The sequence below is a fragment of the Merops nubicus genome, unplaced genomic scaffold (genome assembly GCF_000691845.1).
Source record: "Merops nubicus isolate BGI_N331 unplaced genomic scaffold, ASM69184v1 scaffold9015, whole genome shotgun sequence".
Taxonomy (NCBI): Eukaryota; Metazoa; Chordata; class Aves; order Coraciiformes; family Meropidae; genus Merops; species Merops nubicus.
Window position 1 is genome coordinate 1 of NW_008610235.1, and position 13,578 is coordinate 13,578.

General features: G+C 39.0%; 1 protein-coding gene across 1 annotated transcript in view; it reads left to right on the forward strand.

Moving 5' to 3' along the window:
* Nucleotides 1–3: 3 nt before the first annotated feature.
* LOC103773473 (neurobeachin-like protein 1) overlaps nucleotides 4–13,578 on the forward strand; it is a gene marked incomplete at its 5' end in the record, with an annotated part of 27,352 nt that continues 13,777 nt past the window's right edge. The window contains 16 exon segments of the mRNA XM_008940841.1: nucleotides 4–405; nucleotides 1,004–1,179; nucleotides 1,534–1,687; nucleotides 3,799–3,927; nucleotides 4,720–5,025; nucleotides 5,136–5,285; nucleotides 6,421–6,578; nucleotides 7,253–7,377; nucleotides 7,783–7,909; nucleotides 8,590–8,738; nucleotides 9,359–9,492; nucleotides 10,519–10,620; nucleotides 11,824–11,919; nucleotides 12,026–12,150; nucleotides 13,304–13,444; nucleotides 13,532–13,577. Coding sequence (XP_008939089.1) covers nucleotides 4–405; nucleotides 1,004–1,179; nucleotides 1,534–1,687; nucleotides 3,799–3,927; nucleotides 4,720–5,025; nucleotides 5,136–5,285; nucleotides 6,421–6,578; nucleotides 7,253–7,377; nucleotides 7,783–7,909; nucleotides 8,590–8,738; nucleotides 9,359–9,492; nucleotides 10,519–10,620; nucleotides 11,824–11,919; nucleotides 12,026–12,150; nucleotides 13,304–13,444; nucleotides 13,532–13,577 — 2,520 coding nt within the window.

Sequence of the window (13,578 nt, forward strand, 5' to 3'; positions counted from 1 at the left end):
GAGCTTCAGAAACATCACCCTGACAGAGCAGAGGGAGACAAAACTGGGGGCTTTGCATCTGTTAATGGTCTGTTTGATCAGTGGAGTTTAGAAGACAACAAATCCCTGGATGCCCCCCCTCATTTCTCTGTTATGCCACTGGAAGATGCATCCCCAGCAGAGATGTCGTACAGGTCGGAGCGAGAAGAATTGTGGCACAGTAATCCTTCCCATTTGAGTTTAGATCTGTGCAGTGTTGACTCTTATGAACTGGCTGATGTTGTGAATCAGATGACAGACAGCCAGCCCAGCACACCATCACCTATAGAGAACACAAAACCTTTCTCTGGGCAGCCTGACAAAGAACTGGGTGTTATAAATGATGTGGGCTTCGCTGCTGATCTATCTTTATTGGAAAACCAAGGAGTAAGTAGTTCAAGTAGTTCACTCCCTATCTGGTTAAGTTCTCCAGATGTGTGCCATTCCTTTTTATTTTTTTAATCACCTTCCTGATGGATAATTGTCCTTTTTCTATTCCCCTCCTACCTTCCAACAGAAAAGTAAACAATATAGCTTTTTATAGTAAGTAGGGGTACTTCCTTTTATAATGTATCTTCTTCTTTGGTTGTCTAGTTGGAATAGCTTTGATGTGGTGTTTGGAGTTTTTTTAACAAACAAATTAAAAAAATACAAGCTCCCCCCTCTCCCTTCTATATTTCAACATCCTTTATCTTCCAGAGGAGGCATGGAGCAGACTTGCTGTGAGAAAAACAAGGGTAGCTAAAGGTCAGGCTGAAATAATGATGGAAAAGTGAACACAGGGTGTATGACAACTTGCAAACACAGGAGACTGTGGCATGCTTGTATTTCTATGTATTTAGCAGTTGGACTTAAGACTGTAGAGGTTAAAAAAATGCTGAAAGATGCAAGTATAGAGACTGTGATGAATGAGGCTTTAAGTTTTTTCAATGTTTTGAAGCTTTTCTAGACTAGAAGGGCTGTAAATGTTTCTCTTCTTTTGTAGGGGGGTGATAATGAACTCGTACAGCTACTTACAGACATCCTACTGTGTGTAATGTGGAAAGGCATTGAAAGGTCTGATGATGCTGCTTGGCTGGAGAGAGGCCAAGTGTTCTCTGCACTGACCAAGCTGGGGATATCTAATGAGCTGCTGCGACCTTCGGATGAAATAAAACTCAAGTGAGTGTGCAGTTCAAGGATGGGTTCTTCCATCCCTTTTGAGGGTCACTAGCAAAGCTGGGAAGGGTGGGTGTTTCCCAACAAGATGTACTTCTGTTTACTCTCTCTTCACATCCTGTCAGTACATTCCACTGCCTATTTAGTAGTGTCATGTTGCCATAAGGTTTTAAAACTGTTATGCTGGTTTCATGAGCTTCTTAAAATCTCCTTTACCTCATTGGCTTATTGAGAAGACAGCAGTTATGTCACTGAAGACTAAGAGACTCAATTAAATACTTAATTGGATTTTTTTTTTTAAAGCCACTTACACTTAGAACATGTAATAATTACTTTGGGATTTTGTTTTCCATGCAGCTTGCTGGAGAAGATGTTAGAATGGTCAGTCACTGATAACAGAGATTCCAAAGCTCTCCCTACACATGCTGAAAATGCTTTCAAGCTCTTGCTGATTGTACAAGACTTCCTGCAGGCAGAAGGAGTAGTTAATTCAAATTTATGGACAGAAAAGGTATAGTAACTGAATAATGGAAGTATTGTATAGAGGTTGAAATAATAATGAAAAGTTGTCAGCTTGGATACTGTCATCTCTTCTGGGCATATGCTTTTAAACTATAGATTTAAACTTTTACACTAAACTTATGTTTTTAAACTTACAGAGTAAGGGTTCATAATGGACTGGATTAGGTTGCCCCTTCATGAGTAAAAAAGTGTAAACACTATAGGGAATATAATTAATTTTACAGCTTAGGTAGGGCTGTGAGCAGCACTCTTAATTGAAAACCAGCTCTCTTCAGACTGGAGACATAATTAGAAAATGTAGTTGCTAATTAACAGTGTCAGTTGTAGCATAAGCAGATTTTTGCACCGTTTATCTGCCTGTGTGACTCATTGTGTGTGTCCTGGATAAAAGACCAGCCAAAACTCTAATCTCCTTTGCAAACTGAGAAATGTCACTTTTGGGCTTTGACCCAGGGAGTTTCGAGATGATTTTGTGCATATCTACCCAAATAGTTCAGTGTTGTGTGTTGGGAGTCAGAAACAGGAGGTCTGAGGAGGAAATATTAATGAATACAATAAATAATAAGGTAAAGGAGCTTTCTGTCCTCTGGCTGGTTCTTCTCCTGCCTTCTTCACATGTATGTTGTAGACACCAAGGATTTGCCTCAACATTTGTGTTATTTCTGGCAGTGGTCTTGCTTCTTCACTGTCAGAATTCTCATTGCTTTTCCATTTTTCAAGGCTAAAAGGGAGGGGTACTATATGGAAACCATCATTATGTTATGATGAATTCTTAAGAAATGTTGGATTTTTTTTAAGGCTGTTTTTGAAAAAAAGTGTAATGCTAAGAGTCACCAACAAAGTAAATCCTAAGCTCCAAAATGCCTGCTAAGAAGTAAACATAGCTTAATCTTAAGTCTTTTAATTGTTTGTTTTTAAAAGCCTCCTCTTGGTAAAAGCTTTGCCTGCTGTTGTGATGTCTCATTAAAAATGAGATCTGAACTTTGCAGCAATGGGAGTTGTCTTTTTGCCAGCTCTGAATTAAAATAACAATACTTGCATAAATTGTTTTCCACTGCACCTGGAGAGACTTTAAAGCACTGTAATATTCAAAGCAGGACAACTTCCAGTCTGCCCCAGAAGCATTCATGTGGTTCTGAGCCTTAACAAGAGAATGGGTTTATATTTGAGGAGTTTATTAGGGAATGTATCTCAAGGCATATTAGTTTTAAGCAGACATGTCTGGATAATGAGATGTGCCCTTTGCTTTGTGAATGCCTACTCCTCACAAGGTTTGTATCACTTCCAGTGTTGAAATACTGACAGAAAGGAGTGCCTTTTTTTTTTGTTTTAGTTTTAAAAAGACATTAATAGTTGTTAGGAAGTTTCAAGCATTTCACTGAATTAGATATTCATGAAAGAACCCTTGTTTTCTGTCCCTGAGCACTGGATATTGCTGTTGCTGGTAAATTATACTAGCATTACACTCAAATAATTTAAAATATAAAGCAAAAAAAAGAAATATAACCTTAATTACACTGAACCTAGAATTTGCAAGTTGGTATGATATCTGTGCTATTAATAATAGTGTCTTCAATTGTGAATATTCATGGAAGAACCCTTATTTTCTATCTCTGGGCACTGTGGATATTGCTGTTGCTGGTAAATTATACTAGCATTACACTCAAATAATTTAAAATATAAAGCAAAAAAAAGAAATATAACCTTAATTACACTGAACCTAGAATTTGCAAGTTGGTATGATATCTGTGCTATTAATAATAGTGTCTTCAATTGTGATCCTGCTCATGAAGTCTCTACCTTTTCTAAGGAAGTGGCATAGGCTGGAGTTAAAATACAGAAAAAACAGGAGCATATATACTAAATACTGGTTTTGGCTTTATTCAGGGGAGATACTACAGTTAACATACTGGGCTAGAAAGGTGATTTTTCTTTTTGTAGTCAGAAATTGTTTCAAATTACTCATTTAACTGCAGTGTTCTGGGAAAATTTTGTGGGTTTGTGTAAGTGAGAAGTGTGAATACAGCTGTTTGACTGTGTCTCCAGCTGGTGTAGCTGTTGTTAACTTCATTTCATGGACATTTTCTGGTTTTATAACAGCTCTTGGAAGAACTAGTGACTCTGATGGATAGCCTCTCAGTCTGGTACTCTGCTGGCCTGGAAGCAAACAGGCTTTCACAGGTGCAAGTCCAGTTGCTCCTTGGATTCATTGCACAAGACAACTTGCAGGTTTGTTGCAAATTCCCACAAGTGACACTGAGTTTTAGGTGCATGTTGGATGTAAATGTTGTGGTTTGTGGGGCTCATACCAGGGAGCAGAGTGATGCCAATCCTTCATCCTTCTACAGGGGAGGTGTTGTGGTGGTTCTTCCATTTGTGAATTTACTGTGCTGCCCTGTTAGTTTGTGGGGGAGTGGCTCATACCAGGGAGCAGAGTGATGCCAATCCTTCATCCTTCTACAGGGGAGGTGTTGTGGTTCTTCCATTTGTGAGTTTACTGTGCTGCCCTGTTAGTGTGCAGGTTCTTCCATTTGTGAATTTACTGTGCTGCCCTGTTAGTGTGCACCTCCTGAGCATGAGAAAGAGGTGGAGGGTAAGCTGTTTGGAAATGGGCTGTGTGGGCACTGGTAGCACTAAGTGACTCTGGTTGTGACTCTTTGTCTCTACCATAAAATACATTTAATAGCAGTTTCAGGTTTTCATACATTAAGTGCATGTGAACCTGGAGTATTTGGCCAAATCCACATCTCAAAGTTCCCAGAGCTGTGCCTGGAATTTGAGCCCTTCAGCTAACCCAGGGTTCTTAATTTAGGTGTGTGATTGTCTTAATGCAGCTGTGTGGTGTTGGAGGTGCAGCTGACTCAGGTTTGGTCAGGATGAGTAAGTGAACAGTGCCCATGCTTGATGTCTGTGCCTTCAGGCTGCCTGGGCTGCAGCCAGCAAATATTCCTCTGATAAAAAGATAGCTGCTCAAAATAACTTTTTTGGAGTATTGCATTTGTTTGTTGTCTGTCTGTGTAGGTCTGTGCCATGGCAGCAGCCAAACTAAACACCCTCCTTCAGACCAAAGTATTTGAGAGTCAACCTGAAGCATGCTACCTCTTGGGAAAGCTGGAAGGCATCTTGAGTAGATCCATTGAAGAGAAGACAGAAACTTACTCCTTTCTCATTCCCCTTGTTCGGACGCTGGTGTCCAAGATCTATGAACTTCTCTTCATGAACCTGCACCTCCCTTCATTGCCCCCTACCAATGGCAGCCCATCTTTCTTTGAGGACTTCCAAGAATACTGCAGCTCTGATGAGTGGCAAATTTATATTGACAAATATGTAAGTAGTAGATTGCTTTTGTATCATTTCCCCTCTCTTTTTAGCCGTGAAAGCAGAGGAATTCATTCAGAAACCACATAGTGATTTTCCTTCTGTTTTGGTGGAACCAGATTATCCCAAATATGAAGCAGTATGAAGAGAATTCATTCAGACATGATCATGAGCAGATGGCACTCTACTGGAAAGATTGTTATGAAGCATTTATGGTCAACATGCACAGGCGAGACCGGGAGAGAGGAGAAAGTAAGCTTAAATTTCAGGTAAGGTTTTGAAGGAGTGCAAGGGTTTTAGAAACATTGTCTTGGGAGTTGCCTTCTAAAACATGGAGACACTCAATTCCAGGATGATCAAAGTCCAGTGGTTGCAGGCAGGTTGATTGTTTTAAGATTTTATGGGCAGTGTAACTATATACACTTGTAGGATATGCTCTTTAATCTTTTCTATTTAAGAGTCTTACTTGTAAGCAGAGTTATTTCAGGCCTTCCTCATAGTATCTTCTTTTTCTCTGGTTTATGTTTTGAATTATTAAAACTTTTTCTCCATTATGAGATGGAGTCATTGTGGTTTGCTTTTTTATTTTAACCCTGCTTCAAAATAATGGAAGTCATTAAAGCTTAAAACTGATCCTGTTTAATGTGTGGAAAAATTGCTTCTGAACTGACCTTTCTTTATAAAGTCCAGACTCAGTTTAAGTATTAGAATTAACTGGTAATTACAACAGATATTGTAGCTAAGTTACATTTCTCTTGCTTTCTTTTTGTCTTCTCATTAAGAATCCTTTTAGTAAGTATTTTTTTATTCAATTAGGTAAAGGAAGAAATGAATCACATTGTAGAATACCAGAATTCAAAGAAAAATCCTACCTATTGTAATAGAATTTCCAATACTAACTACTTTTCTGATGATGAAAACTTGCTTTCATATGGATTCAGCACTGATAATGCTTTCTTCACATCTTTAAATCAAAGTTTGGTGCTGTTTCTTCCAATACTAAGATTTTTCAAATTTCTTATAAGCGTTACCTTTGTTTTTCAGTTTTTACTGCTAAGGTTGTTTATTCCTTCTTAATCTATGAGAATTCTTGCAAGCCAGAAAACTGTTCTCAGAGGTCAGAGCTATTTCAGTGCTAAATCTGTTTTCAATGATTTTTCAGGAGCATTTTGTGGAACCATTCAGCAGAAAGGCTCGACAGGAGAACCTGCGGTACAACAATATGCTGAAGCAGCTTCACAGTCTTTTTCAAACTTCTTATAAGCGTTACCTTCGTTTTTCAGAAGTTTTTACTGCTAAGGTTGGTTGTTCCTTCTTAATCTATGAGAATTCTTGCAAGCCAGAAAACTGTTCTCAGAGGTCAGAGCTATTTCAGTGCTAAATCTGTTTTCAATGATTTTTCAGGAGCATTTTGTGGAACCATTCAGCAGAAAGGCTCGACAGGAGAACCTGCGGTACAACAATATGCTGAAGCAGCTTCACAGTCAACACACAGCTACTCTGAGACAGTGGAGAGCAGCCCAGCTTTACCTGCTCTCTGAACGTGGTCCTTGGTCTGAAAGGTAAGAATGAAGGGCTTAAATCAAACAGTTTAGAAGGAATTTTGTCACAGGACTAACTTACTGTTTCATATGGTTAGAATCTTGTCATATTGGCTCTGGTAACCATTCTGAGAGGTGAAATTAATACTGAATGCACCTTTTATAAAGTTTTCTGCCTTTAAAATGCAAAGTTTGAAGTGTAATTCTGAGCTGTTTACCTGGATTTGCTTGCCAAGTGACAAATAGACTTAGTTATCAATGAAGTGACTGCAAAAACTTTTTGAGAGATCCTATGGACCAGTGGTTCTATTGGAAAAGAAAGAATAGACTTGTTAATAAAGACTTTTGAGTTGTGTGAAGCTAATTTCAACTTCAGGGAGTGTATTTTACCTGTTTTAGCTATGGGGGAAGTTCTGGATAATTTTTTTTTCTTAGTCTTTGAATTGTCATTGTCTGAAAGTCTAAACAATTTGATGTATTTCAGTAGAAAATAAATACTGGTTATAAATTGCTTTATGATGATCAGGGCTGCAGTATGAAATGTAAAATTAAGAAGCAGCTTATTGCTGTTATGTTTTACCATGTACAGGGGGATGATCAGTATTTTCCTAAATACATACTCTTTTGGAATTGGCTCATTCACATGGGTTTTTACCTTATTTTAACTGTTCTTATGAATATTCTTGTTTTCCTAGGAAACAGCATCCCATTCACTGGAAGCTTTCAAATGTGGAAAATTTTTCACGTATGAGACTAAAACTAGTGCAGAATTACAACTTCAATTCTCATCAGGATGCTAGTGACCTGAGAGATAATTTAGGTAAAGTTGTATGTACTGTTTCACTTGGGGCTATTCAGTCTTTACTCAGGAAATATAGACACATTTTGTGTTTTAAGAATCAGTTTATGGTAGACACTTAAAGATTTCTTTTTTCTTTGTTTCCTCCGTGGTAAAATATCTAACATAAAAGTGAGGCTGTGACCTGAAACAGCATCTTCCTACTGAGTAGAATTAATTTCCCATTAATTCTACTAATTCATTGAAAGGTGTATGTTTGTGGAGAAAGAAAAAACTAAAGAACTCTTTTGTTTTAAAATAGGCAGTTGCATAGGTCAGAGTTAAAACTGACATTCAGCAGTAGAAGATACACTCAGCAGTTTAGCTTTCCAAAAGTGTTGGGGCAAAAGCTTTTCTGAGCTGAATTTCTTTCTTTATTCATGGTAGGTGTGCAGCAGACACAGCCCTCTAGTGAGTCTCTGCTTCTGGAGGTGGTGAAGCAGGTGAAAGTGAGTGACTTGGAAGATGATGTTCTTGAACTGCCTGAAGAAGACACATCAGCCAGTTCAAATTTGTAAGTGCAGCAGAACAGAAGAGTTGAAATTTGTTTCTGTGCTAGAGTTAAGGATTGAGAATTCACTACAGAAGTTGATTAGCCTACAAAGCTTCCCTTTTTTTTTTGTCTAGCCTTCACAGTCCAATACTTTGGGCTTTGTAGTAGTTTTGAATGGCAGAAAAGTTGCTGTTGAAGAGCCCTGGGGCTCTTGTCTCATTGTCAGCAAGGAGACTTGAAAATCCCCAGGGAAAAGAAGGCAAAGCAGATGTTTGTGAGGGTTTGTTAGTGACTCATTGCTCACGATTGGTCTGAAGCTGCAGCACTTTTGAGGCTTTTCTACTATGGATGTTATCTATAATTCTCAAGAGGCAACTGAAGTCCAGCAGAGATGTGGCACTTCTTTGAGTGATACTGATGTATAGATACATCTTCTTGTACCTTAAAGGTCATTAAATTCTTGCTTGTGAGGTGTCATATCTGTAGGCTTCTGACCAACCCTTGCTTCAAATACTTCAAATTGCTACAAAAAACATCCAAGACTGCTGATGGAAGTAGCTTCATATAATCATTTATGTTGTGCTTTTAATGCCCTTCAGGTTTGATTCTTTTCTGAACTGTGATCTTACTAGGTGCCTAAGAAACTGTATAATCTACCCACCCCTGTAATACTTAGTGTTTTGGGTTTTTTTTTTTAACAGGGATGAGAAGGATGAGCAAAGTCAGAAAGAAAAGCTGATACTGTCTGAAGACTGTGAACTCATTACAGTGATTGATGTGGTACCTGGCAGGCTGGAGGTCACGACCCAGCACATCTATTTCTTTGATGGGAGCATTGAAAAAGAGGAAGGTGAGCATGATAGTAGCTCTTTCTTTCCAGTTCACACTCTTCTGAATAGACTGAGGTATTGCTGGGTTGGCTTGTTTTGGGGTTTGTTTTTTTTTTGGAGATACAGTGTCAAACTAATTGTGAGGAGATGAGCTGTGGATCTGTACTTAATATTGCACTTGGTGGTCAGTGACTGGCTGGTACCTTCAGAATGAAGAATCTGGAACTGTACTTGCTGAGCTGTTAAATTGATTCACTATTTTTAGTATTTATTAAAAAACCATTAATCATCTTGAATTAATGCAATGGACTTTAGAATATACACAGCTGAGTATGAAAATGGTGAGCTGAAATGTTTGATGAATTAGGGTAAAATTTTCAAACCCAGTGTGTCAAGAAGTTGCCCTTTTGGGACTTTTAAACATAGAGGTTTCTATTTGAGCCATTTTAAGAAAACAAAGGGGTTTCTTTCAGCAGAAAAGGAGCTGATAATATTTTCTTAGCAAAATGGATAATCAAGCTACATATAAAATTTCCCTTTTCTAGAAATAGCTGTGGGGTGATTGAAAATGATACTGCATTGTGTCTGCATGAAAAGTTTTTGACACATTCCAAGCCAATAATCCCAGTGCTCTTCCTAGGGGTAGGTTTTGACTTCAAGTGGCACCTTTCCCAAATTCGAGAGATACATCTGCGTCGGTACAACCTGAGGAGGTCAGCCTTGGAGATCTTCCTGACAGATCAAACCAACTATTTCCTCAACTTCAATAAGGAGGTAGGAGTTTCCCAAATCTCCTTGATTTATGTAATTAGCACAAGTGTCAACTAAAATTACACCAGGAGCCCCCATTACAAGAGGGACGTGGAGCTGCTGGAGCGTGTCCAGAGAAGAGCCACGAGAATGATCCGAGGGCTGGAGCAGCTCTGCTGTGAGGACAGGCTGAGAGAGTTGGGGCTGTTCAGTCTGGAGAAGAGAAGGCTCCGAGGTGACCTTATTGTGGCCTTCCAGTATCTTAGGGGGGCCTACAAGAAAGCTGGGGAGGGACTTTTTAGGATATCGGGTAGTGCCAGGACTGGGGGGAATGGGGCAAAGCTGGCAGTGGGCAGATTCAGGCTGGATGTGAGGAAGAAGTTCTTCCCCCTGAGAGTGGTGAGACCCTGGAATGGGTTGCCCAGGGAGGGGGTTGAGGCCCCATCCCTGGGGGTCTTTAAGGCCAGGCTGGAGGAGGCTCTGGGCAGCCTGCTCTAGTGGGAGGTGTCCCTGCTCATGGCAGAGGGGTTGGAACTGGGGGATCCTTGGGGTCCCTTCCAGCCCTGACAGATTCTGATCTGTTTTAGCAGAGGACTTTAGAGCCCTAATGGCTCAATGGTTGGACTTGATGATCTTGGAGGTCCCTTCCAACCTAAAGGAGTCTATGATTCTATAAATATCTTGAAGCCCACACGTCTCTTTAAATATTCGGAATAAATGAATTACAAAGCAAAGGAGATTTTCTGTTTCACCCCAGGACTGGAAATCATTGCTCTTCCTGTATTCCATGGTTTAGGATTAGTGACCACTAATTAGATCACCCCCCAGTAAAAAAAAACCCCAAACCCCTTCATAACACGTTGCCTTTATATCCTGTAACTGCAAGATACCACATCCATCCATGTCCAAATATTTTATGCAAAAAGAGATTGCAGTGTTCAAAAGTGTAACTGTGTTCCATTTATTTCATGTGTTAACTGCCAGAGAAGTTTTTACTTGTCAGCCTCAATCTCCAGAGTGATTTTTTGAACTAAAGCTGTTTCCTAACAGGTACGAAACAAAGTCTACAGTCGAATATTGGCGCTGCGCTCACCAAATATCTCTGGCACCAGGTCCCCACAGGAACTTTTTAAAGCTTCAGGTTTGATGCAGGTATGAGAGACTTCAGCATAAACAGTCCAGAGCATTCCTTTGCTTCTTGGAGTCCTGGAAGGTTCTGGACTACTGATTTTACTTTTTTTTCCTCCAGTCTTCAGCTCGCAACTGCCAATTTCTGCACCCTCAGTCTGGCCCTTGAATTTTCATGTGCATATTTTTAGAAGTGTTGGTTTTGTTTTTACAGTTAATGAGGTAAATGAGTAAAGCCAGGCTCTCTTCAGCTGATTATGACAAGTGTTCCAACAAGAATGGAAAACATGTAGCAGACTTGTTTCTGATTTGAGCCCATGTTCTTAAGTGCACGTTTTGAAATGTCTTTCACTACGTGTGCAAATAATTTTCCTTGCTACCTTTTCATGATGGAGATTTCAACAAAACCCATCTGAAGATTAAGCAGGAAATAGTCTTAAGAGAATTAATAATATTGGTACAAAAGGATGTGTCCAAATGTCTGCTTTACCCTTAACATGGATACATTTTTAAATGTAGTAAATGTATTTTTAACTCCCATCTCTTTATGCCACAATTACTCTTTTTCTGAGGGAGGAAGCTTTACAAATTACTTTTAAAAGATTGGAAATACTTTGGGTTTTCTTTGTTTCCCTAATGATAAAAGCTATCCTGTTGTATATTTACACAGATGAAATATTGTCTGTAATGAAATGGCTCCAGCACATTCCAGACAGATTCTGAGCCCTTCTGAACACAGCTCTGTCTGTTCTTTGTTTTAAAATGTAGTAGTTGAACACAGATGCAAGGACAATATCAGTTTTCCAGTTCCTGGACAATTAACCAATGGGAGAACTATTTATAAAGAAGTTTTTACCTTAAGAACTCTAATGGATTTCAAAGTTCTGTTCCCCTTTTTCTCAGTACCTGTGTATCTGTCTTTCTCTTGTTTCTTTCACTTCTGTTTTTATTCTCCTTTTTTATTCTGAGGCTGCTAGTTTTGTTTAAAATGGTACTGGAACCAAGCAGGGACATAATTCCAATGAAATGTAGGTAGCCCAGTCACTGAATCAAGGGGAATGAATAATTAGGGTAAATTAAATTTGGACTTTGATACCATTTTTACAGGCCTGTACCTTTCACTTGTTAGTATTTCTCTCCCAAAGGACAGTATGGGCAAGACATATAATTTACAGTAGTGGTATCTTTGATACAGTGACTTCCCTTTTATCTGTTTTTGTCCTTCAGAAATGGGTGAACAGAGAAATATCCAACTTTGACTACCTGATTCAGCTGAACACAATGGCAGGACGAACTTACAATGACCTGGCTCAATATCCTGTGGTAATTAATTTAAAATCTTTTGCCAAAGTTGTATATTTTTTTCTATTTTGACAGATGAATTTTTAATTTAAATTTGATCCTTTTTTTTTTTTCCCCCCTCTTCTAGTTCCCCTGGATTTTAAGGGATTATACTTCAGAAGAACTTGACCTGAACAACCCTGCAGTCTTCAGGGATTTGTCCAAACCCATAGGGGTGGTAAATGAAAAGAATGCCAAGGCTGTGAAAGAGAAGTATGTATGAACATTCAGCTGTGTCTGTCTTTGCTCAGCCTCCAGGCTGATAATGCATTTTAAAGATAAAGTTGTGACAGTGAGATTTTTAAAAGCTAGATTTATTACCTCAAAGAGGCTTTTGTGAAATCATACTGATGAGCTGAGCTACCCATAGCATTGATCCTAAATCCTTGCTTCCTGCTCTTTTTAAGCATGGATGATTATCTTTGAGATAAAATATAACTCAGTGATTTCTAGCAGCTCCTCTTTGGGTGAGCATAACAAGCACTCACACCTCCACATCAGCATAGCCATCCTTCCTTTTTTGCTAGTGTGGGGAGTGGATGTGCTGTCACACCAGATTGCACTTGTCAGGTATCTTCCAAAACCAGCTTTATTTTTAAATTTGGAACATGGAGAGGGTTTTTTTTTTGATTGGTTATGCTCTATCCCTGACTGTAATGAAATCTGTTCTCTAGCAGAATGTTTTAACTGTAATTTTTCTTACTAGCTTTGTGACACTGAGGAATACATCAGCCAGATAGTGGCATAGTACTGTAGAGTGAGTTTGCCAGTAGAAAAGGAAAGGGTCATGAGTGTTAAATCTCTTCTGCATCCTGACACAGTCACACATGCAGGCTTCCTCAGGCTTTCTTGTTTTTAACTTTTTAAAAAAAAAATCTTTCAGAAAACTCCCTTCAGTAATCAATATTCAACTTTGTGATGTAGGAATTCTTGTCAGTTGTAAAAAGTCATGCTAAATCAGGGCTGGTTTGCCCTTTATCTGGTTTCTGTCAGCTGATAACAAATGCCTAGGGAAGAGTATAAGAAGAATTATGCAAAGGCTTCATCCAGTGTTCATTTCTGTCTTTCAGCAGCCTTTTGCTCAGGCACTTTGTAAGTCAGGACTGGAATCCTCCTGTTTAGTAGAACTCAGTGTATTTTCTTTCTCTTCCAGATTGCTTTGATTGTTTCTTTTGAATCCTTGCTTCCAATAAGTGTAACCAACATGTAAATCAGCTGTAGTGCTTAGTTGTATTTATAAAGATTTATTGGTTTCTTTAGATATGAAAATTTTGAGGATCCCCTTGGGATAGTTGACAAATCTCAACATACAAATCAGCTGTAGTGCTCAGTTGTATTTATAAAGATTTATTGGGGTTTTTTTTAGATATGAGAATTTCGAGGATCCCCTTGGGATAGTTGACAAATTTCACTATGGGACACATTACTCCAATGCTGCTGGTGTCATGCATTACCTCATCAGGGTAGAACCTTTCACAACACTTCATATCCAGCTGCAAAGTGGCAGGTATGTATAAGCAGCACCTTTATTCTTCTTCCTCCTCATTTGACTGAGGCAATGATCAAAGTCTAACCTGAGTTTTCTTGTCCACAGATTTGACTGTGCTGACAGGCAGTTCCACTCCATTCCTGATACCTGGC